Consider the following 24,388-nt stretch of genomic DNA (forward strand, 5'->3'; position numbering starts at 1 on the left):
CAGGCAGTTCGACTTATGGTTAACATGTTTAAGAATTTTAATTGCGTATTAAGATCCAATGAGGAACATTTTTGTTAGGCTGATTTCCCCAACGTATTTATATCTAAATTTTCTTAATTTGAAAACTAGTATTGAAAAAAAATCAATGCATGTTTATTAAATATACTATGCAAATAAGCACGTGGATGAAGACCCCATCCCATGGACCTGAGCTGTTTTGCGGCTTTTTTCTTAGGATCTGATAAAAATCATTCTAAGCCCAAATTAAACCCTCTGTGGGCACGCAAGAAGAGCACTGCTCCCCAACCCCCAAACTTCATTTTAGGAGGTCTTGGCAGAGGGCTGAGGAGAGAACTCAGCCAACAGGAGGAGGAGCCAGGCCTTGGGTGCCAGAGGACATTCTCAGTTCATCAGAACTGGACACTGAGAGCAAAGTCGGAAAGAGAAACGTCACTACATCCTGCGGCATGTTGGGATGCAGGCACCTACTTCTTCCCTGAGGCACCTCTAACAGCTACTGCACAAATGGAAGAGAACCCTTCCTTCTCTCAGCTCCTGGGGGTAAGGCAGCTACCAGCTCCAGAGCTATGCCTCTTATGGGACCTTGGTCAGATTATTTAATCCGGCTGTGCCTAGTTTCCTCATTGCTAAAATGGGGGTGAGAATAGACTCTATCTCTGAGGGCTGCTTTCAGAATTAAATGAGATCATGTCTGCAAAGAACTGCTAGCTGGAGTATATGGCATACACTTAGGGGCTAATAAATGTTTTATTGTAGGTGTGGGGATCAATAAATATACTTGTGCCCTGGCCAAGTAGCTCAGTTGGTTAGAGCATCGTCCCAATATGCCAAGGTTGTGGGTTTGATCCACGGTCAGGGCACATGTTTCTCTCTCTCTCTCTCTCTCTCTCTCTCTCTCTCTCTCTCTCTCTCTCTCATCAATAAGTGAAAAAAATACTTGTAGCAGGTTTTCATAATGTAAATTCTGTGACATTCTTTGGTGGGAGGGTGCAACGTTCTTGGCATCAAAAGAAGTTTCTAATGCAATCCCAATGGGTGGGTGAAGACATAACAGCGTTTACCCTCTTCCAAGAGTGGGGAAGGAAATAGGCCACCATCATTTGAGACTGTGGTTAGAATTTTTTTGTTCTAAGAGCTGAGGTGGGGAGGGCTGTTAACCCTTATGGTAAAGAGGGGAAAAAAAGCAGAAGGTGATTTTGTGTGACAGGGAAAAGAGACTGTGGAGAGCAAGGAGAGGAAGAAGGGGTTAAGGTTCTGGGGAAAAGTGGGGCCTCTTCATTGGGTGTGGCCCTGGGAGGGCTGGAGTTGGGAAAACAGCCAAATCACCAGAAATTCTTCCAGGCAGAGGGATTAGAGAGTGCAAGGGGCTTCTGTGGGAATATATTTACTTTTATAACATGGGAATCATCCGTCCCCCCATTCAGGGGCTGAGTTGGACCAGAACTGGAAAATCAGCCCCTTCCCTTAAAGTGCATCAGGCCCTGCCCAACGCATGTCCCCACAAGAGACCGCGGGACACTCAGAAACTCCTAACTGACCCTCACGCTTTATCAGGCTTCAGAATCAACTGGGGTGGTTGGGGAGAGGGGCTGTGAAGCACGTAGACTTTCCAGTATGACTCTCATTCACTAAGTCTGGGGTGGACCAGGAATCTGCATTTGTAGCAGTTACACTGAAACTAGGGCACCAATGAGACCTCTGACTATTCCCACAGACACTGGCATTGGCCACCCATTAGTAGGTGGCAAACTCAATTCAAGGGGTAGAGACCAGTGTCATAAAAATTAGAAAATAAAGAAAAAATAGAAAATGTTGTGTGTAGTAAGAGTTTTTTGTTTGTTGCAGTTAAATATAGTACATATAAGACTGGGGATTGAATGTATTTCTTCCTGGGGGTCATGGTCCATAAAAAGGTTCGAAAACTGATGCCCTAAGGTGACCTCTGGAGCACTGGTGGGAGTGGGGAGAGCTGTCCTTGAACTTTAGGGTTTGCCTAGGCAAGGCACCCTGATCTGGGAACAGAGAAGAATGGACACCTTTGTTACATTTTAGTCATTCAGTTGATTTAATCAGCACCTACCTATGTCCCGGGTCATATTGAAGAAATGAGAATACAACCATAAGGAAGAACAAAGTCTACTCTCCTGGATAAATAAAACAAATGGAAATGTAACAGAATGTTGGTAGTGGGAAGAGCTAGGAAAAAGGCAGGCAGGATAGGAAAAGAAGCTGGACGGGGGTGCTGATCAGCAGCAGCTGATCTAGGAGGTCTCTCACAGGCGTGGGACTGGGACTGTGCCCTGGATAAACAGCAAGCATACCTGCAGAGTAGCTGGAGTTTTCCAGACCGAGGGACCAGCAAGGGCCTGAACTCTGCTCCCTGTTCCCCCCTCACCAAAGAACAGGGCACAATTTATTTTTTTTAATATATTTTATTGATTTTTTACAGAGAGGAAGGGAGAGAGATAGAGAGTTAGAAACATCAATGAGAGAGAAACATCGATCAGCTGCCTCCTGCACATCTCCTACTGGGGATATGCCCGCAACCAAGGTACATGCCCTTGACCGGAATCGAACCTGGGACCTTTCAGTCCGCAGGCCGACGCTCTATCCACTGAACCAAACCGGTTTCGGCAGAACAGGGCACAATTTACACAGTTCTTTCTGCAAAAGGTGCCACAGGTATATTTATACACTCTCACATAATAAAATATTCATTAGTCCCTTACCGTATGACACAGGTGGTAATATACTTATTTTTATAAAATTGGAATTATCTGTAAATTCTGCTCTGTAACCTGCCTTTTCACTTGCTCATTTATGACATTTGGTTTTGGACATTTTAAAATTGTTTTGATAGTATTTGGGAAAGTCTATTGGAAAGAACTGTTATTTCTGGCCTTTACTGTCTCTCAGGCCTGCTCTTCAACCCTGACCCAGCCCTTGTCTGCCTGCCTGGCCTGGGCCCAGGTCTGTTGCTGCCCCCCCCTCGCCTCATCGGGTTCCCCATGCCTCCTTCCTCTTCAGACCCTGATCCAACCAACGTCTCTGAAGTCAGGGATAGAAGTCATCTGACTGGGGTTTGCACAGTTTCCAGGAGTGGCAAGAAGACTGTCAATGCTATGACTTCTTTTCTCCTGTGATGTTTTCACAGCACAACCAGTATCAACTGCCACCAATAAGAAAAACTTGGCAGCCTGCCCGTGCAGACAAACTTATACCACATGGGTCCCTGTGCAGTCCAGGACCCTGAGGAGAGAGAGTCCTTCCTGCTCTTGCCAGACAAGACCAAACTGGATGAGACCAGATCTCATCCTCAGAGGACTCTTAGGACCCATACACTTCAGAGGATGGACTCTATCAAACTAGGCAAGTCCAGAGGAGAAAAATCAGTTCAGGCAGCAAAGAGCCGTGAACTGGGATTATATTTCTATAAGACAGAATTCGAGGCATTGGTAGTGTTAGGTTGAGGGGATGAAAGGTAAAGGGAAAGAAGAGAGCACAAAAAGTATGTGGACTGCATCCATAGCATTCTACCTTGTGTCCTAATTGGCTGTTCATGACCACCTTCCCCTTTCATTCTTTACTCAAAACTACTTATTGAGGATCAATTACGGTATGTGCTAGACCTGTGCTGTCTAATGCCATAGCCATTAGCCACCTGTGGCTCCTTAAATTTAAAGTTAAATACAATTTAAAATTCAGTTCTTCAGTTGCAAACTAGCCACATTTCAGGTGTTCAATAGCCACAGGTGACCTGGGGCTAACATATTGGACAGAGGAAATATAGAACAGTTCCATCAGAGTAGAATGTTCTAGACACTATGTTGGACACCAGCAATAAATACAGGTGTAAATAAGACTCAGTCACTGTCCACATGGAGCTCACAGGCAAGCGAGAGAGCCCAGTAAAAGAAAAATCACGCTGTGTTGCAGAAAGCATGAGGGGCTTTGGAAGCGCACGGGAAGGATAACTAATTCAGTCTGGAGGAGGAAGAGAGGGTGAAGTCACAAATGACTCCTAGAGCCCTGCCATGGTTGATTGGTGAATGGCAATGCCCCTGCACTTAGAAAGAAAAGAGGAAGAACAGGTTTGGGGGGAAGATAATGTTTCCAGTGTGATTCATGTCGAGGATTGATGATTTTACATAGCCAAGTGTGGATGGGCAAGAAGCAGGTGGATACACAGGTCTAGGAGAAGTCTGGCTAGAGATACCAGTTTTGAAGTTTCAGGTGCCTTGAACCAAAGGGGAGGGGGGGGGGGGAGAGTTTTATATCCCCAGAACTGATGCATCTGGAGGGCAGGGATCTGGTAAGTCAACTGTTGCTACACCAAGCCTAGCCCAGGGCCCCAGGCGCAAAGCCATCACTCTCTCCTGGTTGCCAGGCTGTTATGGGGAAGAGGGACTAAGTTTGTAGGGAAAGCCCTCAGCTCTGAACTACAATCAGTGTTGCAAGTGACATGGGGTAGATCCCAGCTCCTGACAGGAGGAAGTCTAACAACAAGCCACTGACTCAGAAAGTAATGAATGCATCATCAAGGGAGTGTCAACAGGGCTAGAGGAACCCCATCAGGGATACTGGAGAGGGGACGCCCTCTCTGGGGAAGACAGACCCAATCACCAGCTTGATATTCTGTAAAGGAACATTTCCCTCACCACCCCCAACCCCGTTTCCACAGGCGCCCAACTTTCAGAAACTTCACAAATCTTCATTGAAGGCAGTTCTGCTGGGAGATCAACACTACAGGAGGCAGCTCCTGTGGTGTAAAAGAAATGTTGGCTAGGACCTCTGCATTCATTCATTCATTCATTTATTAATTAATTAATTCAACAAATGTTCAACAAGCCACTACTGTACACCAAGCCCTGTGCTATGTGCTAGGAATACAGACAGGAATGGACTCTAGTCTGAAAGCAATGGATTGGAGCCGTAAAAACTTAGTCTAGAAGCTGCTGTTGGTTTCCGAACTGTCTTACCATTCATTGGCTCTCTAGATTTGAGTCTAGATTGGGGGGTCTCTTTGCTATGGTGGTGGGCCATAAATGTTTGATGAAAGGAATAGGGGAATGAGGAACCTGGGGAAGTGTCCAAAGGAGGGCTCTCTGCCTGGGTGGAATCAGGGAAAACTCCAAAGAAATAAAGCAACACCTCTATCTAGACGAGTAGCAATTTAAAAGGTGACATTTTTAAGGGTTTCCTCCGTTACTCTTATGGTAATAACAGCTTTCCTTGCATGATATAGATTCTCTGGTCTGGGCACATCGGTCCTCCTCTCAGGAACCTCATCAACCCATTGTTACGGTAAGAAAGCAGGGCGGGGTGGTGTCGGCTGGGTTCCTGGGAGACGTCAGGAGAGCGGAACCACGGTTTAGTAGCCGGCGAAGCTGTCCGGAGGCTTTTCGGCAGAACTCCCACCCTAGCGACGCGCGCCTCGTTGCTAGGGGCGGCGGCATGGGCCTTGGAGCGCGGAGGTTGCAGACGCTGTCGGGCTCGGCTCGGCTCGGCGCCCCAGCCAGCCTCACCTCCCTGCTGGGCAGCCGGCCGATGGGTATGGAGGCTGAGGGGGCGCGGACGGGATAGGAAGGGGCTCAGCGGGTGCGCGGGAAAGTGGGAGCCCTCGTGTTTTCCCGACTGCTGGCCCACCTGGCCGAAGCGAGGAGAGAATTCCGAGGGCCGGGCTTGGGTTGGGTGGCGCTGGATTCCCATCTTGGGCGTCCCCAGGCCCCTTCCCCCACAAGCACACATCAAAAATAAGCTTTGGCCGTTCGCATAGATTGGATGAGGGCCTTTGTGAACTGAAGAACCAGAAAGGAAAAACTGCACACAGTGTCCTTAAAGCTTGAGGCAACCTTGGGATTCTGGCCTAGTGCTGACTTCTTGTGTGAGTCTGGGTAAGACCCTCCTATTCTCTGGGCCTCGGTTTCCTCTATTTGTACTATTAGAGGGTTGAATCAGACCACCTCCCACATGCTTCTACCGTGATTTTGTGTTTGAGCTTTGGTTTCCATGTCTTGGTCTCCCGGAGTGTAAGGTTAGATGTGTACAGCGGGAGATACGAAATCACCATTTATGTAAACAGTGGACCAAGAGTCTAGGGAAATGAGGTCCTGTTCCCCAGCTCTGCTCCTGCAAGACACAATTCTCTGTGTCCCAGTTTCTTCATGAAAAACAATAGTTGGATATATGCTGCATTATATCAAGGAATATGGCACTAGAAAGCTAAAAGAGGGTTCTCTGAGTTATGTTTAGGGTGACCATTGGGTATCTCAGGGTCTTTGGAAGGCATATTGGAGCAGAAATGGATGCTGGGATTCAGATTTAGTCCATCAGGAGCCAACAGGGACATCCAGAGCCATGTTGAGTTTATGGCTTTCCCAAGTTCTGCCATCTTTTCTGGGCCTGCAGTTGAATTAAGCAGAGTAACTGCTTCCTGAAGGATTTGCTGTTGGCAATTTTAAAGAACCCTTAGATTATTGGATCTTTAAAAAGCTTTTTGCCAAACAGACTCTTCACCTTAGTATTTCATTCATTCATTCATTCATTCATTCATTCATCCATTTATTCAACAGATCATTGCCTTGCATCCATTCTTCCATGCTATGCTTAAAGCACAGATACAAAAATGAACAAGGCACCGTCCCTTCTCTCAAGTACATTACATGTTCACAGTATAAACAGGAAGATAACTGAATAGTATTTTAATTTCTTAGGTTAGTCAACTCAATAAATTACAACATGGACATTGTCTAAGTACATATACTTTGTTTTTGAGATTTTTAAGTTGCCTTGGTATATCATGCAATAAATTCTTAGCCTTAGTGTGATCAATCACTCTGGTCAGAGGACAAAGTTGGCTTCAGTTTAAAATCCTCCAGGCTCATATATCCATTTGTATCTATTCTCTGAGTATATTTATGTATGTTTAATATATGTGTATTAAGGGCAGTCGTAATAAGGGCGAAATTGCTACTTTCAGCAATGCTATCAATCATGTTAGTAGCCATCCTTTACTCTCAACCATTTGCCTGGTTGAACTGAGGGCTTTATATGTACTACCTTTATAGAGATGAAGTAGAGTATGCTGCTCAAGAACAAGGCTTCTGGAGCAAGACTGCCAGATTCAAATTTCAGCTCTGCTACTTATTTGAAATGTATTTGTAAACTTGGGCAAGTTATTTAACATCTTTGTGCTTCACTTTTCTCATCTGCAAAATGAGGAAGGTAACTATTCCAGAGGCTTGTGGAATAGACTAAATGAGCTAGTAAGTATAAGCACTTAAAATAGTCCTTGGCACATCCCGAGTGCTAGTTTTCATCTTCACAAAAGCCCAATTGTAGAGTTATCCCATTTTACACTTAGGAAACTGAGACTTCGGCTCAACAGGTTGCCCAGACCTAGTCCTAAAACTGATGCCCGTGCGCTCAGTCAAATGTTGTTCTGACTGTTCTGTGCTGCTCTTCATTATTAGACACTGTCAACCGATCATTGGAATTTGTTTATTTGAATCCTTACAATGGATTGTTAAAATGCAATCAAACTGGTTTCTTCTTGGTAGATTTTTATAATGGAAATTCTGGACTAGAGTAAATGATAGCTACTAACATGGCTACTGGACTAGAAGTCAGTTATACCTAGTTATAATTTTGAGTAAATAATTCTCCAGATCTTTAAATAAATAAAGGGTTTTATGTGATTTTGAAAAGCTCTTTCATCTAAACGTCTATGACCGACCCATACTTATTAAAGTATTATTTTAAACAGGAGAAATTGCCTTTCTCACAAAAACACTAAGCTCTGAAGTAAGCAGTCACCTCTGAAGATTTTTTATGAACTATGAGTAAAATAAAAATGTTTAATGGTGCATTTAAGTAGATGCTATTTTGCATATTTAAACAGATATATTTTTAATATTATGGTATGCTTTCCCCCCAAATATTGGAATTTTGTAATATCTTTTTCTTTGTGAGGGAAAACTACACTTAACAATCTCTTTAGTTAACAAAGTCCTTAATTTACCTTGTAAATATCCTTTCGGTACAAACATATGCTTAGACGGAGAAGGGATTAATTTAAGCATCTTTTCACTACTTACAGAGATTAGGAAGTGGCTGCCTGAAGTATTTTCCAAAGAATAAACATTACAAAGCATTGAATACCGAAGTTCACAAGAAGATCCTATTGATTTGGGGTAATGTAAAAGTTATTTTTTTTCCTTAGAATGTTCCATGAATATTCTTCAGGTGAGAAGTATAAGAAGATACCAGCTACGAATCTAATCAGTTTAAGCAGAGCCAGTCCATTTATAGCACCTGCAGTTTCCAGTGACCTAGATCTCTGAATGGCATCTGTCCTTAGTTTGATGACAATGTTGAAAAATGGGTTAGGCTGGCAGTTAGGATGCCTTGCAACCTCTACCAATCTACAAGCGACACAACAATATCCTGGAATATTTCCTGTCAGCACATCTTGTGCTTATTAGAGAGAACTCTACAAGGTCTGAACTGGAAGGGACCTTAGATTCGCTAATTCACCAATGTTTTATCACACTGAGCAAGCCACTTAAGGTACAAAGATGAATATGACAGAGTCCTTCCTCTTAGGGAGCAGATAGTCTAAAAAGCGTTTAATGTGAAGTCACATTTTATAGATGGGAGGCTGAGGCGTAGAGTGGGGAATGGAGGAACTTAGCCAAGGACACACAGTGAGATGAGGTAGAGCTGGGGCTGGAGCTCAGGGCTCTTGATGCCACAAACACTGTTCTCTGCACTGTGTTGTGCTTCTATACTGGTTACCAACTCTTTTCAGGAGGTCAATTCTGGCAGCTTCTCAAAATGGTGGCTTAAATTCTTCTGGAAAACTCTATTTGTTAATGGTAATGAGATGATTGAGAATACTTGGTGAGTTTTAGCTGCTACTCCTTGTACACTCTTCTTCCTAGAACTAGGCTTACTGTGCCCATAAGAAGCTCATCTAGAACTTCTTTTAGCAGAAACCCAGAAGAGAGGAGGACACCCTCCCAATTACTTCCTTTACCCGTCAGTGTCTCAGGGAGCAGCTAGCTGCAGAGGACAACAGAGCAGCTGAGATTAGCCCCTAGTCACATGCCTTTAGTCCCAGCCCATGTCCACAGTGGCCACATCTGCTTGCTTTCTCTTCGTTCTCCAGTATAGGATCTGCACAAATTAGGTGCTTAAGAGGTATTTCCTGAATGAGTGTATGGATGAGCATCTGTCTCTCTCTTTAAATCTAGCCTTGTTAGTTACTGGGGACAATACAAGTACATCTGGAAAACATTTAGTAATTTTTTATTATAACATAGTATATCATCCATTATTGGCATTAATTAAGTTCTAGGTCAGTGGCTCTCAAACTTTTTGGCCTCAGGACTTCCTTTCACTCTTAAAAATCATTGGGGACTTCAAAGAGCTTTTGTATTAGTTTTGTTTGGTTTTTATCTGCTAGTGCTTTATTGTAGGGTGTGTTCCCAGGGCCATAAGAGTGAGTCAGGGAAAGTAGGAAAAGCAGAAGCATACAATTAATTAGTCCTTTTCAAAAAAAAAAAAAAAAAAATGTCTTTATATGACCATTATGGGGGAGGAACAAATTTCTCTCTACTCTCAAGGTTCTTTGGCTGGTCTCATAATCAAAAGACATCATGCATATTAGAAAGAGAAAATAACCAAATTTAATACATATGTTTGGGAACCCCACGTACATGAGAGAGTCAGAGACTGCACATGCACCAGAGGTTCAGAGATAGAGGGGGGTCAGGGGTATAAGACATCCTGAGCTAGGGTGAGGTAGTACACCGTGGGGACTTCACAGGGTCATTGAAAGATGATAAGAAGAGCAGATGTTTAGTAAATAAGAGTTTGCCTGACATATAGGTGGGTCAAAAAGGTTATTGCTGATAATACCTTATCATGGCAAGGCCTCTAATTCAAGTTCTAGGTAGTTAAGGGGAGCCATATAGAAGTTTTCCTTTAGCTCAAAACAATCTGCATACCACAGAAGCACACCTTGGGGTGCTCGCTCTGAATCCCTATACCATACACCATCACTGTGCCTAACAAAATTAACTGTGTATTGTTCTTTTTACTGAACAGGGAACACAACGTCCAGCAGCCACAAGGGATGCTGCCCCTCAGGTGCCATCTGAAACGAGCTCCTCCTCAGAAGATTTTGTGTAGGTTCTGTGCCATGATGGGGAAACTGCAAAGCAAACTCAAACACAGCACTTATAAATACAGGTACGGCAGCCCTACCTGGGCTCCCAGGTTTTGTCATGCCCATTACAGTTCTCCACTGAAGAAAGAGAAGGCCCAGAGCAAGTATTGATGACCTTCTCTGACCTGTCCATTTGATCGGTTTTCTTTTGGATAAGAAACAGTCTAGCTTGGTAGCTAGTGTCTACGGCCACACAGAGAGGGGCCCTACATCTTTGAAATAAGCTCTAGAGCAGCGGTTCTCAACCTGTGGATCGCGACCCCTTTGGCGGTCAAATGACCCTTTCACGGGTCGCCTAAGACTATTGGAAAACACATATATAATTACATATTGTTTTTGTGATTAATCACGATGCTTTAGTTATGTTCAATTTGTAACAATGAAAATACATCCTGCATATCAGATATTTACATTACGATTCACAACAGTAGCAACATTACAGTTATGAAGTAGCAACGAAAATAATTTTATGGTTGGGTCACAACATGAGGAACTGTATTTAAAGGGCCAGAAGGTTGAGAACCACTGCTCTAGAGTGAGAAAGACCCCTGGCTTCTTGGCTTCAGGATTCCCCTTTGTCAGATTCAGTCATTCTGAGCATCTACGAACTGGCAATGTCAGTGGATCTCCTTTCCCTCCTTCCTCCTCCGTTGGGCCTGAGTTGCTGCTTTCGCTCACACTCTTCTTCCCCTTGCTCCTCTGTGCACTCGCACGCCATTGGGCCTCTCATCCTCCATCGTCTCTTTAGCAGGCCCGATGCAATTATAGAAGAGAGAATTCAAACTACAGCTTTTCATGAGTATAGCCCCGCTCACGTGGACACCGTCTCTGTTGTTGCTGCTCTGAACTCAGACCTCTGTGTCTCCGGAGGAAAAGATAAGGTGGGATTTGCAGTGCTTCCCAGGGAACCAACTTATCGCAGAGAAGGGAAGATGTTTGGGAAGCAAACACTGGTTTTTTCATTTCTGGGAGCAGTGTTGGGTAGTGTAAAATACGGTTTTAGAATTAGAAAGACTGGGCTTAAATCCCTTCTCTGCCACTTCCTCTTACTTTGAGCAAGTCTTTTAATTTTCTTGAGCTTTAGTCTATTATCTATTAAATGGGAATAATAATGCCAACCTCACAGCACTGTTGTGAGGAGTAAATGGTAAGATCTTTAGCACTATGCCTCCCGTGTGCTTTTTATAAATGACAAATATTATTATTCCAACCAATCCATTTTTACACCTACACACAGACACAGGAGCTATTTGTCAGCAAAAGGAAGCTTCTAGTCTCTTAACTGCTCTTTTGCCAAAATCTCTACATTGGTGTTGTGATTCCTCCCTTCTCTGGTTTTGTGCTTCCTCCCACTGTCACTTTGAATCTGGTTGCTTTCTCTCCCTCAGATGTGGCTCTCTCATAGCACTTACAGCCAGGATATTGGTAGCAAAAATGTTGATTCGTTTACGGTAAATGCCTCTCATTTTCAATAGCCTTTTAGAATCTTCAAATTCCATTTTCACACTGTATTTCACTGACTTTCAGATCCACACGCTTTCACATTTTAACATCTCTGAAATCAGTATGCATTTGAAAATTGATAGCATAATTTAATTGACAGCATTTGTCTTAATATCTATATTATCTTAGACGTGAAATTTTTATTGATATGAGCCTCACCTGTGAGGAATAGATGGGCAAGGATTAACATCCCATTGTGCAGATTACAAAACTGAGATTTAGGTCAAGTGCTAACATGCTCTTTACTCTCTAGCAATGAACTACAGAGACTGGGCCAGGGAATGCTTTTGAAAACCTATTTTTTGTGGGGGGGATTGCTTACAAAAAATATTATATACCTGGAAAAAAGATGGAAAGAGATTGTTAGCAATGATTCTTTCTGGCAGGCGGGATAAGAATGAGGTTTTCTGAAATTTAAAAAAGTGCAGTCTGTTTTGCAATAAATGGGAATATACTTAACACTAGTGAATGGTACACCTACAAATCATTAAGAAGATGATAAATTTAACTAAAATAAAAATACAGTACAGTTAGGGGGGAAAATCTAGTCCTATGTAGAATTCTCCTTCAGTACCTACAACCAGAACCTCAATCTGAATCCGTTTCCCTTAGGGAGTGTTATCCCCAACCCATCAGTAAGGCTCAGAGGGGTGGCCCAGGAGCTGGGGAGAGACAGGACAGATCAGGAGGAAAGATAGACACTCAAAGTAGGGGCCCTGAGGAGGGACACAATAGAACCCTAATGCTTGTCCAAGTCCCTGGACAGAGAGGAAGAAGTCAGGTAGAGGATGAAGTAAAGGCTTGTTGTTTCAGTTAAACACACATTCAGTTAAACTAAACTGTGCGAATGACTCTCTGCAGACAGTTGTGGCCTATAACTGGAAAACCGGAAATGTGGTGAAAAGGTTCAGAGGACATGAACATGACATCACCAAGGTAAAATTGTCAAGTGGTTATTATCATGGAGGGAATTTGGAACTGAATAAAGGAAACACCTAATCGCTCTAGATCAGTGGTTCTCAACCTTCCTGATGCCGCGACCCTTTAATACAGTTCCTCATGTTGTGGTGACCCCCAACCATAAAATTATTTTCGTTGCTACTTCATAACTGTAATTTTGCTACTGTTGTGAATCGTAATGTAAATATCTGATATGCAGGATGTATTTTCATTGTTACAAATTGAACATAATTAAAGCATAGTGATTAATCACAAAAACAATATGTAATTATATATGTGTTTTCCGATGGTCTTAGGCGACCCCTGCGAAAGGGTCGTTCGACCCCCAAAGGGGTCGCGACCCACAGGTTGAGAACCGCTGCTCTAGATGGTAAGAGTGATTGAATATTCTTAAAGGAACATGCAAGGGCTTTGTATCTGGTGCCGTGAAGCCCTACTCCAGGAAAAGCAGAGCAAACCATTCACTTAGCTATTGGTACAGGGATATTTGACATAATTTTTCTTTTGTTATTAAGCCCTTAATAGCTCAGGTGGTAAAAAGAGAGTAGCTCTCCCTAGCTGATCCTCACTCAACAGGGACATGCATTGAAGGTTTCCTGTGTGCTTGCTATAGTTAGAAAAATGATATAATCTCGACTTAGTTGGAGAAATTTTTAAAAAGCCAACAATAGTTAAAAATTAATTTGTTTAATAGCTTCACAGAGTAGAGTGTGTTTCCAGCAAAAATGACAGAGAATACCAACTTATATAACTCCCCTCTCTGAAGTTCACCTGAATGGGCCAAAATTGGGATGCTAACTGTCATAATGAAACTCAGCATCAGCCACAATCCCATAGCACGGAACAGGGTATTTTCCTGTCAGATACAGTGCATTATGAACCAGACTGAGAGAGAAGATCAGGCTGTAACCTTCTTATCCCCAGGTCTTTTCTACTTTAACACGTTAAGCGCCCTGTCAGTCACCAGTGACTGATACTATACTTTCCGTCCCGAAGACAAAACAGGCTGGGCTCTTAACGTATTAAAATCCCATCAAACAAGCACACCAAAGCTTGCTTTCTCGAGCAGATAGCCTGTCTTCACAAATCAAACCAGTTCTTCAGCGCCTCTCGGGACAGGATGGTCATGATGTGGGACTTGCACGGCTCCTCACAACCCAGGCAGCAGTTCTCGGGCCATGCCATGGTGGTCACTGGATTAGCTGTGAGTCCTGGTAAGTAAAGCAGAGCCCTTCCCAGGGCCTTTGTACTTTCTGAAAAGCCTGTTCCAAGTCTGTCTCATGGACTGTCTTCTTGCCATTGTTTCCAAAGACTCAACACAGCTGTGCACTGGCTCTCGGGACAACACCCTAGTCCTGTGGGATGTGGGGACCGGACAGTGTGTGGAGAGAGCTTCGGTCTCCAGGAACCTGGTACGAACTCTAACTGCTATGCAGCAGGAGAGCAGAAGGGAGGATGGGGGGAGGGAAAGGGCCTGGGCGAGGGATCAGGAGACCCACGACCAGGCTTTAGAGGCTTGGTCCTCATTGCTCCCCACCCCTACCTCTCTGTCAAACCCCAGCCTCTCAGGGTTATCGGATTAGATGATCTCTTAAGGTCTTTTGCTCCAGAAAACAATTTCACTAGTTTATATTGGAATCTTAAATGGTGTCCTCACTTACTCCTTCAAAACACAGTTATTTTATTTCTTCTGTGGGCCAGACACTGAGCTTAGAGCAGGGTCAGTGACTAAGGGCACAGTCTGTGTCCTCCAGGAGCTCACAGTCATGCTCTGTGTTCTGTGTCTATAACATTATGCAGAGAAATAAGAATGACGTTGCTTTCTGTATAATTTGCTCTGTCTATGAAGACCAGCGTTTCCTGGTAGCAGACTAGTATATAAACTCCACAGCCTTGGGGGTCAGTCATACCTGAGTTCAAACCATCAATCCACCACTTTTTAGCTGTGTTACCCTAAGAAACTTACTTGGAGTCTCAGTGTCTTCATTAATGAAATGGGGAGAATTATATCACCCGACATGGTAGATGTTCCTTTAGTGGTCATCAAATGTCAATCATAGTTATCTTTTCCAATTTTGAAAACAACTGTCAATGGCAAGATGTGCTTGCCCTATGCCAGGCGTCCTCAAACTACGGCCCGCGGGCCACATGCGGCCCGCCGAAAACATTTGTCCTTTCCGCCGGGTGTTTTTGCCGCCGCTGCCTGTCCTGCTTAGCAGCCGACTCGTCCCGGCCGCAGTGCGCACGTGTGGGATGTCTGAGGGACAGCGAACTGGCCCCGTTTAACCAGTTTGAGGACCTCTGCCCTGTGCCTTGTGTATTTGTGGAGGTTCCTGGGGAAAAAGAAAATCCTGTTACCTTGGGTTGTTTTGAAAAGTCCTGCATGCCTGCCCGCCAGAGGGCTCAGAGATAAAGTGCAAGGAGAGCCCTTCGTCAACCCTCCGTGGCCTACACTGTGGTTTCAGTGGCCCCGCTTTACAGCAGGGACTGCTCCCCTGGCTGCCACAGATGTTTGGGTTCAGGCATTCTAAGAGCGCCTGCATGCATGTGGGTACTCACAACTGGCCCAGCTGCGACTGTTGATGCTGCTAGCCAAGGAGATGCAAGGAGAACATGACTGATGGGTGTCTGCAAAACATGAAACCCCTTCCTCCAAGTCAGATTCCCTCGTTCAGCGTCCTTGAGAAGTGGTACAGAGATGCTATTTAGCACTGTTTACAGGAATTCCAGCAGAGGAATGACTTGGTCTGGAGACATTTTGAAAATTGTGCTTCTTCCAGGTCACTCACCTGTGTTGGGTCCCCAGAGAACCATATGTACTACAGGCTTCTGAAGATAAAACCATCAGGTGGGCTCACTGAGCAGCAGTGACAGTGTTTCTGGTGCAGATTTGTGGCTCCCGCGCTTACACGACTCCATTCCCACTCTGCTTCTCTGCATTGCTGTGCCCTTGCGAGGGCATTCTGCCCCTTTGCCCCTCCCTGGTCCTGGGGCCTCTCTGATCTGGCCCCATGGAATCCTCTGTATAGAGGCTGAATGCTAGTCAGGCCAGGAAAAACCCAAAGCAGCTGATTCCACCCGCCCTGGCTGTGTAGCTGGTGAACAGTCAGGTTAACCTCAGGATCAGTCACTTGCTCCTCCCCCTCCTTCGAACAGCCTGGCTTTGTTTGCTGGCCCTGCTCAGGCCCTCACCTTCCCAGTCACCAGCCCTCAAGCGAGGCCCTCGCTGAGAAAGCAGAGTAAGAATCGCCATCAGGGGAATCAAATGAAGTCAACTGTTCTCAGACTAGAGAGCGTGACTAGAAACTGGCTGTCAGAAGAGATTCTACTTAGAAAATGGTAGGAACGAGACAAGAGCTAAATAAAATACTCCCCAGTGAACCCCATAGCCAAGGTTGACCAACTCTAAATCTTTTGTTTATGAATCTGGAAAGATGATTGCTCCTCTGTACTATCATAAGTATCTTTTTTAAAAAATTATAGCCCAGCCGGTGTGGTTCAGTGATTGAGTGTCGACCTATGAACCAGGAGGTCATGGTTCGATTCCCGGTCAGGGCACATACCCAGGTTGCAGGCTCAATCCCCAGTGTGGGGTGTGCAGGAGGCAGCCGGTCAATGATTCTCTCTCATCATTGATGTTTCTATCTCTTCCTCCCTCTCCCTTCCTCTCTGAAATCAATAAAAATATATTTTTAAGAATTATAAATCACAGGCACAGAAATATCTTCTTTCCATTGAAGGCAGCACCCCAAAAGACCAAATTAGCTTATATAATTAAGTTGCTTGGTCTAAATTTCTATTAACTAAATCTCAAAATAGAAAGAACTCAGATGTCATTTTGTTATTTCCTGCCAGCTTGGAGTCCCCGAGATTGATCTGGTTCAAGCTGCTATTTTTAGGTATATTATGACTCCATTCTGACTGGCCGAAGCAGCAAAGAGCCAAGACTTTTATGATTGCAGGTGATTATGGTATATTTCAGACTCATTTACTATAAACTCATTTTTTTTGCTGTAATTTCTTTCAGATTATGGGACAGTCGGGGGCTCCAGGTGGCTCATATATTCCCTGCAAAGCAACACATTCAGACCTACTGCGAGGTCAGTGAGGACGGACACAGGTGTCTCTCCTGCAGCAGTGGCTTTGGAGGAGAAGGCTGTGAAGCCACGGTGAGGGGTCATGTCCAGTCCAGGTGTCTGGTTGTTGATGAGCAAATAACTTGTACTGGGCTGCACAGCAGGTCTAATGGCTCAGGCCTATTCCGAGGGCAGTCTGTAAGTGATCCTTTGCATTCCAAATACTTCTTTCAAGAAAGGCCCATCAGCCGAGGGCTTTCTGAGTTGGTTTGGGAAAGAGGGATGGGATGAGAGTCAAGAAGCCTATGTCCTAGAACTGGCCTGCTGATGTCCGTCCTCCCAGCAGAGCTTAGAAAGGAGAAGGACTGTGTGAAGAACTAAGTGTTTTCATTGTACTTGTGGTCACAGTAAAGGAGGTTCAAGCTCTTTAGGAAGTCGGAGTTTCAGTGTTGATCAAGGGCCCACCCCATCCCTTAACCATTTAGCCTTCCTTTAATTAATTTCAGGATAGGCTCCTCCAAAGTACGTTGGATTCCTAATAGTAGAATACCAGTTAAAGGGGTCATCTAGTATCTAAATAGAATAATTATAGCTCCCATTTTATCAAACATTTCTTTCTAAAAAAATATATTTTATTGATTTTTTACAGAGAGGAAGGGAGAGGGATAGAGAGTAAGAAACATTGATGAGACAGAAACATCGATCAGCTGCCTCCTGCACACCTCCCGCTGGGGATGTGCCCGCAACCCAGGTACATGCCCTTGACCAGAATCGAAACCAGGACCCTTCAGTCCGCAGGCCGATGCTCTATCCACTGAGCCAAACTGGTCAGGACTATCAAACATTTCTTACAGCCTAGGCCAGTGATGGCGAACCTATGACACGCGTGTCAGAGGTGACACGCGAACTCACCTTTTTGGTTGATTTTTCTTTGTTAAGTAGCATTTAAATATATAAAATAAATATCAAAAATATAAGTCTTTGTTTTACTATGGTTGCAAATATCAAAAAATTTCTATATGTCACATGGCGCCAGAGTTAAGTTAGGGTTTTTCAAAATGCTGACACGCTGAGCTCAAAAGGTTCGCCATCACTGGACTAGGCATTGGGCTGAGCACATTACATGTATTATCTCATTTAATCCTTAAAACAACCATGTGAGCCCTAGCCGGTTTGGTTCAGTGGATAGAGCGCCAACCTGTGGACTGAAGGATCCCATGTTTAATTCTAATCAAGAACACATGCCCGGGTTGCGGGCTCGATCCCCAGTTGGGGGCATGCAGGAGGCAGCCAATCAATGATTCCCTCTCATCATTGATGTTTCTATCTTTCTCTCCCTCTCCCTTCCTCTCTGAAATCAATAGAAATATATTTTAAAAAAACAACCACCACATGAGTCAAGTAGTATAATTCCCATTTTACAGATGAGGAAATAGAGACACGGCAAGTTGTACAACACACACCTCTGGAAAGTGTTGGGTCAGGATTTTCCATCCCAGGCTGCTGATGTGGCATCTTTCTTCAAGCTGAATGTTTCCAGCTCCTGCACTGTCCCTCAGAGGACATGGTGTCCAGCGATTTCATTGTTTTTTGGACACAATTCAGTTTGCGCTCTTACCTGAACATTATTCTCCAGGTGTGGTCTGATCTGTATCAGCAAAGAATGGGACTGGCAGGACTGGCGCCTCATTGTAGTCAAGCTTTAGTGACTGCATTAAATCAGCTCTGTGCCTGCATGTACTTATGAGAAGGTGCTCCTGACTGTGGGGTCCCCATAAGACCCGCAGATACCAAGAGGCTGATAGAAGGTAGTTCTTGAGTTATCATAGAACGTCAGTAACCTCATACTCTCTCATGCTGTAGGACTTGGAGCTTCGCTTTCCTAACCAGTATGTTAATGAGGAAGGCAACAGCCCTTCAGGCACATTCTTAACCAGGGTTGTTTGAGACATAGTTGGTGCTTAAAATAATCACTGGGTGGATGGAGTGGATGGGGTGGATGAAGGTAAGGGGAGCTACAGAAGTAGGTAAGTGGGGAACAGGTGGGCCATGAGATGGAGAGGCGATAGACATCAGTGACTGAAGCTGGGGAAATGTATACATCTGAGGTAGCCTGTGTCATTGCTTTGCAGTTGTGGGACCTAAGACAGACGCGGGACAGAATCTGTGAGTATAAGGGGCATTTCCAGACGGTGGCATCCTGTGTCTTTCTACCGAGAGCATTGGCCTTGATGCCTGTAATCGCTACCTCATCACATGACTGCAAGGTGAAGATTTGGAACCAAGATACTGGCGGTAAGGACCCTACTATTAGTGCTTCTTAAAGATATGTGAAGTCTCAAAGGCTTCCTTAAAGCTTCCCTTCCATTTCTCAGCACACCACGCTTGTCCTGCCACTGTTCAGCCCCCTGGTGGTTAAGACCTGACACCAGATACCGGAATCTCTGTTCAGCCTCGGCTAGAGGCTACATAGCTGTTGCTATCATATTGTACAGACTCATCCCTAAGAGCTCAAATATATTTGGCTTTTATATTCTTTCTATTTAAAATTCCTCGTCAGGTTTTAACTTGTGTTGCTCAAAATGTCTGGAAAAGAGAACAGAAATTGCCATTTTAAAATTTATTTTTCAAGGACTAAAATGAGCCTCAGCTCTTGGTGGGGTGAGGTGGAGTAAAGATAGTTTCAGGAAGACTGTGCCCCGTTTTGACTCTGCAGCTAAGGTCTTTAAAATCGTCATGACACTTTAAAGCACCAGAGAAAATAGTGTCTTAGGGCACCCAGCTCCCTGGAGTTGTCGATGCAGGGGCGTGCCGATCCAGCTCCTCATGGCTGATCGTTAAGCATTCAGGGATATTTAATACGGTCATAGTGGGAGTATTTTTGCCACAAGATTTGGCAAATGCTATGAATAAAGCTTGTGTTTCCTTCCACCCTGCTGCCTCCATGCTATTCTGTCCTGGACACAGGGTTCTGCTAAACACAAGAATAGCATTACTTTAGAGAACCTCAAACCAAGTCCCTCCTACAGTAACCTTCCAGAAATCCGGGTCCCATCAACGGAGGGTAGGGTAGCTCCCTCAGAGAAGGAGGTGAGATCGTGTCAAGGGGCACACAAGCTAAACTACACAGTAAGGACAGCCCGCTGTGCCCGCCCCGGGAGTTGCCTTCTCCGTCACCTCGGTCACCTCCATGTGGGAAGTGGGAGAAACAGCTTTTTAGCTTCATTAGCATAAACCTGAGACCAGGGGGAACGAGACCTGAGGTGCTGCCCTGCCCACCCGATGTGTGAGAAGGCTTTGAAGTGCAGGTGGAGGGAGACTGGCTCCGCTGGAAGCCCCTGACTGCCCTTCAGGTTCCCCAGTTATCTGTTGTCTTGAAGGGAGGAGAGCCTGGGAAGCCTAACTGAAACCCAGTGTCCCTGTCTGTTTTCCTTCGTCCTGACCCTGCTTTGTTCTCAGGGCAGGTAACTGAGGGCAACTTTTTTTTTTCTTTTTCCCAGACAGAGAGAGAGGAAGGGAGAGAAAGACAGAAGCATTGATTTGTGGTTATACTTGTTTATATATTCATTGGTTGCTTCTCATATGTGTTCTGATTGGGGATCGAACCCACAGCCTTGGCATATCGGGACAACACTCTAACCAGATGAGCTACCGGGCCAGGGCTGAGGACAACTTTTTAACATGTCCTTGCCAGGGAGGCCCCACGTGTCTGAACACACTTCTCAGTGGCAGAGAGCCATCCTGTTTGGTTTGTGTGCCATTCTCAATAGTCGAAGTCTTGGGGTTGACCGACTTCCCTGCTAGTGCATGTTCCTCTAAAGCATGGGGTGCCTCTGTTGTGTGGGTTGGAGACATAGCACTTGCTTTCATTACGTGGAATTCTTACAGACACAGCATTTCATGATATTGCACTCTTGGCCTAAGTGGCTGGTTTCCCACTTCCTCCCCCCAGCCTGCCTGTTCACCTTGTCTTTGGATGGATCAGGACCTTTGACCTCCCTGGCCGTTGGCGACACCATCTCCTTATTATGTGCAAGTTTCCGCAGAGGAATTCACTTGCTCAGAGTGGACCACAGCTCAGGGCTGGAACTGCGGGAAGTGGCAGTATTCTGAGGCCAAGAGACGTTTGCTGGACAAAATCAAGCCATGGCCTCTCCTTTCCCAGTATGGCTTTGTTTTCCCATGTTATCTTCAGGGGATGGCAATGTGCGGTTGGTGTTCTTTGTTTAGGTTCACTTGTCTTAGAAGGTATATCAGTGTTAGAAGTCAATGTGAAGCCAGTGGTTCAAAATCAGGTACAGAGTTTAGAGACATGGGTTAAACATAAGGTTCTCAATCTACGTTAAATCCAGATGCAAGTTTTAGCGAGCTCTTGGAACTGCTCTTCAGAAAAAATATTTATGGCTCAAATGGTGACCTGTTAGGCCTCTGTCATAGGCCTCTGTGAAATTCAAGACACACACTCTGAGTCTGTTGAACTGACTTGTTCCATGTCTCCACAAAAGAAAGAAAAGCAAGGGGGAGAGACACTCTGCTTTGCTTGCCTCAAACTTATCCACACGGGAAAGAACAGTGCAGCTCCATAGAGGAAGTAGACTGCAGACATGAGATTCAGCTCCAGGCACTGCTCCTCGGCAATGTGAAGAAGCAAAGTGAGGGCAAGAAAGCAAAAACCTTGGCTTCTACTCAAAATAGTAGAAGAGAGGGTGGCAGATCCCTGCCAGATCAGCACGGAGGTTACATGAAAATCAGACCCGAGATGGCTTGAAGAGGCCGACAACCCCAAGGACCTTGTCAGAATTGTAGGAGTTATCAAACTGCGTCTGTGGATAAGAAAATGGAGAGGTTGCGAGATTAATGCTGAAAAATTTTTATTTGTACATTTTAATATATTTATTGTTTTATGTAAACTCTTTCCAGGGAATGGCCAGAGTGAGGCAAAGGGAATATCTGCAATGACAATAGGACATATAGGAAAAAGTAGAGGCATGGACTCAACCGTGTGCTCCCACTGAGCCCTGCAGCGAGGAAGGGCAGGGTGCTCAGATCTGCCTGTGTGGCCCCAGGAGATCAGTCTCACCTGGTACTCACAAGCCCACTTTCCTCCAGGGAAAATAGAGTCCCTCCTGCCTTCAGGTAAGCCCACGCCTGAGGCACCTGCCACCGGGGGATTCCCTTTCTGACGAAAGAAAGATTGTGCATTTGTCTCTGTGGCCCCTGCCAGCCCCTGATGCCCGTGGCTGACAGCCATCTTCCTGTCTCCCTCCTGCTCCTCTGTAAGTCCAGCTCCCTCAAGCTGTCCCCACTGCCTGGGCAGGAGAATCTTAAGCTCCTGCAAAGCGTCAAATCTGAGTTTGACTCTCCAGTTCTCCATTTAGCTGGATCTTGGGCAAGTTATGAAATCCTCACTTGTTATATGGGGCCATAATCATGGGTTCCTCACGTGGCTGTTCTGAGGACTGAATAGAACTATATTAATGCCAAGCAAGGTACCAGGTGCTTATAAATGGTAGCCATTGGTATTTATTGCCCTCTGTCCAGACCAAATGCTCTTTTCCACACATTTACCAGTCATCTATCCTCCATAGATCTTATTTTCTAAGACTTTAGCCATTGTTCAGCTTCCCCTTTGATTCCTTAAGTTATGGCCCTTGGCACTCTGGAAACACAAAGGGATAGTGAGCACGGAAACTGCTCTATTGAGCACCTAAAGATTTATTCTCACCTTCTTTAAAAAAAAAAAAAAAAGATTTATTCTCACTCTGATTCTTATTGTTATCCCCATTTCACAGATGAGGACGCTGAGGCCCAGGGACATCTAGTCCTTTGCCCAAGGTTACACATGAGTAGGAAGGGGAAGAACTTAAATTTGAACCTGGGTCAGCCTGACTCAAAGCCAGATTACTTCCCTCTCTTTCCCTTTCCCTTTGCCTTTGCCTTTGCATGATGTCATAAAGTTCGCTTTAGAAATGCACAGACCATGACATTGTGTATTTTCTAGACCAGTTATTAACTTTTTGGCTCCAAAAAGATCTTCCTGGCCAGATGCCTAGGAGCAATAGACAGATGTCTCAGGGAAAGTTCTAGAGCACCTATCAGTGCTACAGTTGACCCTTTCTTCTAGAAGGAAGACAAGCAGTAAATCAGAAAACCCAAGGGAGTGGATTGGGAGGGGGTCCCAGGGCTGCTGTGAGAGGGAGCATACCTGTGAGGAAATAGGCCTCTGATGGACTCACAGGGTTTTATTACCGATAAAATCGTTTCCCTAAACTCTACACATGTGCTTGATGTATAAATTCCTTATCTGTGCATTTTAAGTAGAAAATAGATTAATAAATGTAAATGTTTTTATAAAAAAATTCAGTGTTATATGCGCTAAACAGGTTCTCTCAGCACCTATTATACAGGCTGCTGAAATGTATTCATTCATTCACTGGACTCTTCATTTCAGAGGCTGCCCCTCTGAAATCATAGTAAGGAATTTTCCAAAGACAATTGACCTTTTTCCACTGGGAAAGTATATAAGCTCTTGGAATCTGACCAGTTCTATAGTCAGTATTTAAATACATCTGTGTCTTTGCTTACATATTTATAATTTAAGTATATTTATATATTGAAGGAAAGGAGTGGTGATTATTATTGGCCTTCATTTTGACACAGGAAATACAAGAATAAAACTCAGGGCACTTGGTGTTTTTAACCTTTTAACACTGAGAAAAAGGAAGCTTAGCTATTTCTGAGTAACCTTTGAAACATAATTATTAAAGAACAGCTTCATCATAAAAAATAAACAGACTACTAGTTGTTTCCTTAAATTGGCACTTCTGGGTACAGGCTGTCAAGCTCAGACTACATTCCTAGCTAGGTGTGGCCATGAGAATAAGTTCTTGTCAGTGGGTGGTGAGTGGAAGTGATGTGTGTAATTTCCACCTTATAGCTTGAAAGAAACACATTTGTCCACTAGCTAGAAGCAGACTGCCAGTAACAGCTCAACTATTCGGGCGAGGACAAGATGATGAACCAGCAAAGAAGAAGGAACCTGGGCCCACAAATCACCTCAAGGAGCTGAGCTGCTCCAACAACCTGACCAGCCGGACTGTGACTTGGAAGAGAAATGAACTTTATTCTTTTTAAGCCGTTACATATATATTTTTTAACTTTTAATTCACGTATACAATCATAAACCATTTCAGAATCTTAAGTTTTTATAAACGTAACACACTAGTAACCAGTACCTAGATGAAGAAGCATAATATATCCAGGAACCTTGATAGCCCTCATACCACCCTCCGGGCACATCTGATAAGGGATTTATAACAACAAACCGGTTCTACTTTATAGAAATGGCATCAGACTGTTTTGTAGTAGATGGTAAGTGTGGCCACAGATTTCTCCCCTCCCTGTGTGATGACCCTTTCAATGTGAGTTGCTCTCCTCAGTGGGTAGGACCTATTTCCCCACCCCTGGAACCTGCACTGGTCTCTTCACTTGGTTTGACTGACAGGAAAACAAACGCTGTGCAGCTTGTGCGGCTGTGGCTTCAGAGGCCTCGCAGCTTCACTTCCACCCTCTTGGAATGCTGCCCTGAGGTCTGTCA

The 24,388-nt window shown here is 44.5% G+C and overlaps 1 protein-coding gene across 6 annotated transcripts; it reads left to right on the forward strand.

Moving 5' to 3' along the window:
- The first annotated feature begins 5,444 nt into the window (after window positions 1-5,444).
- WDR31 (WD repeat domain 31) lies at window positions 5,445-22,598 on the forward strand. Of its 6 annotated transcripts, none has more exons than XM_036329966.1 (12): window positions 5,445-5,572; window positions 8,120-8,213; window positions 10,132-10,275; window positions 11,001-11,133; window positions 12,617-12,691; window positions 13,785-13,929; window positions 14,027-14,127; window positions 15,496-15,563; window positions 16,743-16,884; window positions 18,924-19,086; window positions 20,716-20,955; window positions 21,712-22,598. In XM_036329966.1, exons 3-12 carry the CDS (start codon window positions 10,160-10,162, stop codon window positions 21,804-21,806), a joined length of 1,278 nt encoding a protein of 425 aa, XP_036185859.1. In that variant the 5' UTR covers window positions 5,445-5,572; window positions 8,120-8,213; window positions 10,132-10,159; the 3' UTR covers window positions 21,807-22,598. The 6 variants fall into 6 exon arrangements, 5 of the variants coding, with proteins under 5 accessions (XP_036185859.1, XP_036185856.1, XP_036185860.1 ...); XR_004971173.1 differs by having other exon boundaries at window positions 5,446-5,572; window positions 20,744-20,955; XM_036329963.1 differs by having other exon boundaries at window positions 20,716-22,598.
- Window positions 22,599-24,388: the final 1,790 nt, after the last annotated feature.

The sequence above is a fragment of the Myotis myotis genome, unplaced genomic scaffold, assembly GCF_014108235.1.
Source record: "Myotis myotis isolate mMyoMyo1 unplaced genomic scaffold, mMyoMyo1.p scaffold_m19_p_12, whole genome shotgun sequence".
Classification (NCBI taxonomy): Eukaryota; Metazoa; Chordata; class Mammalia; order Chiroptera; family Vespertilionidae; genus Myotis; species Myotis myotis.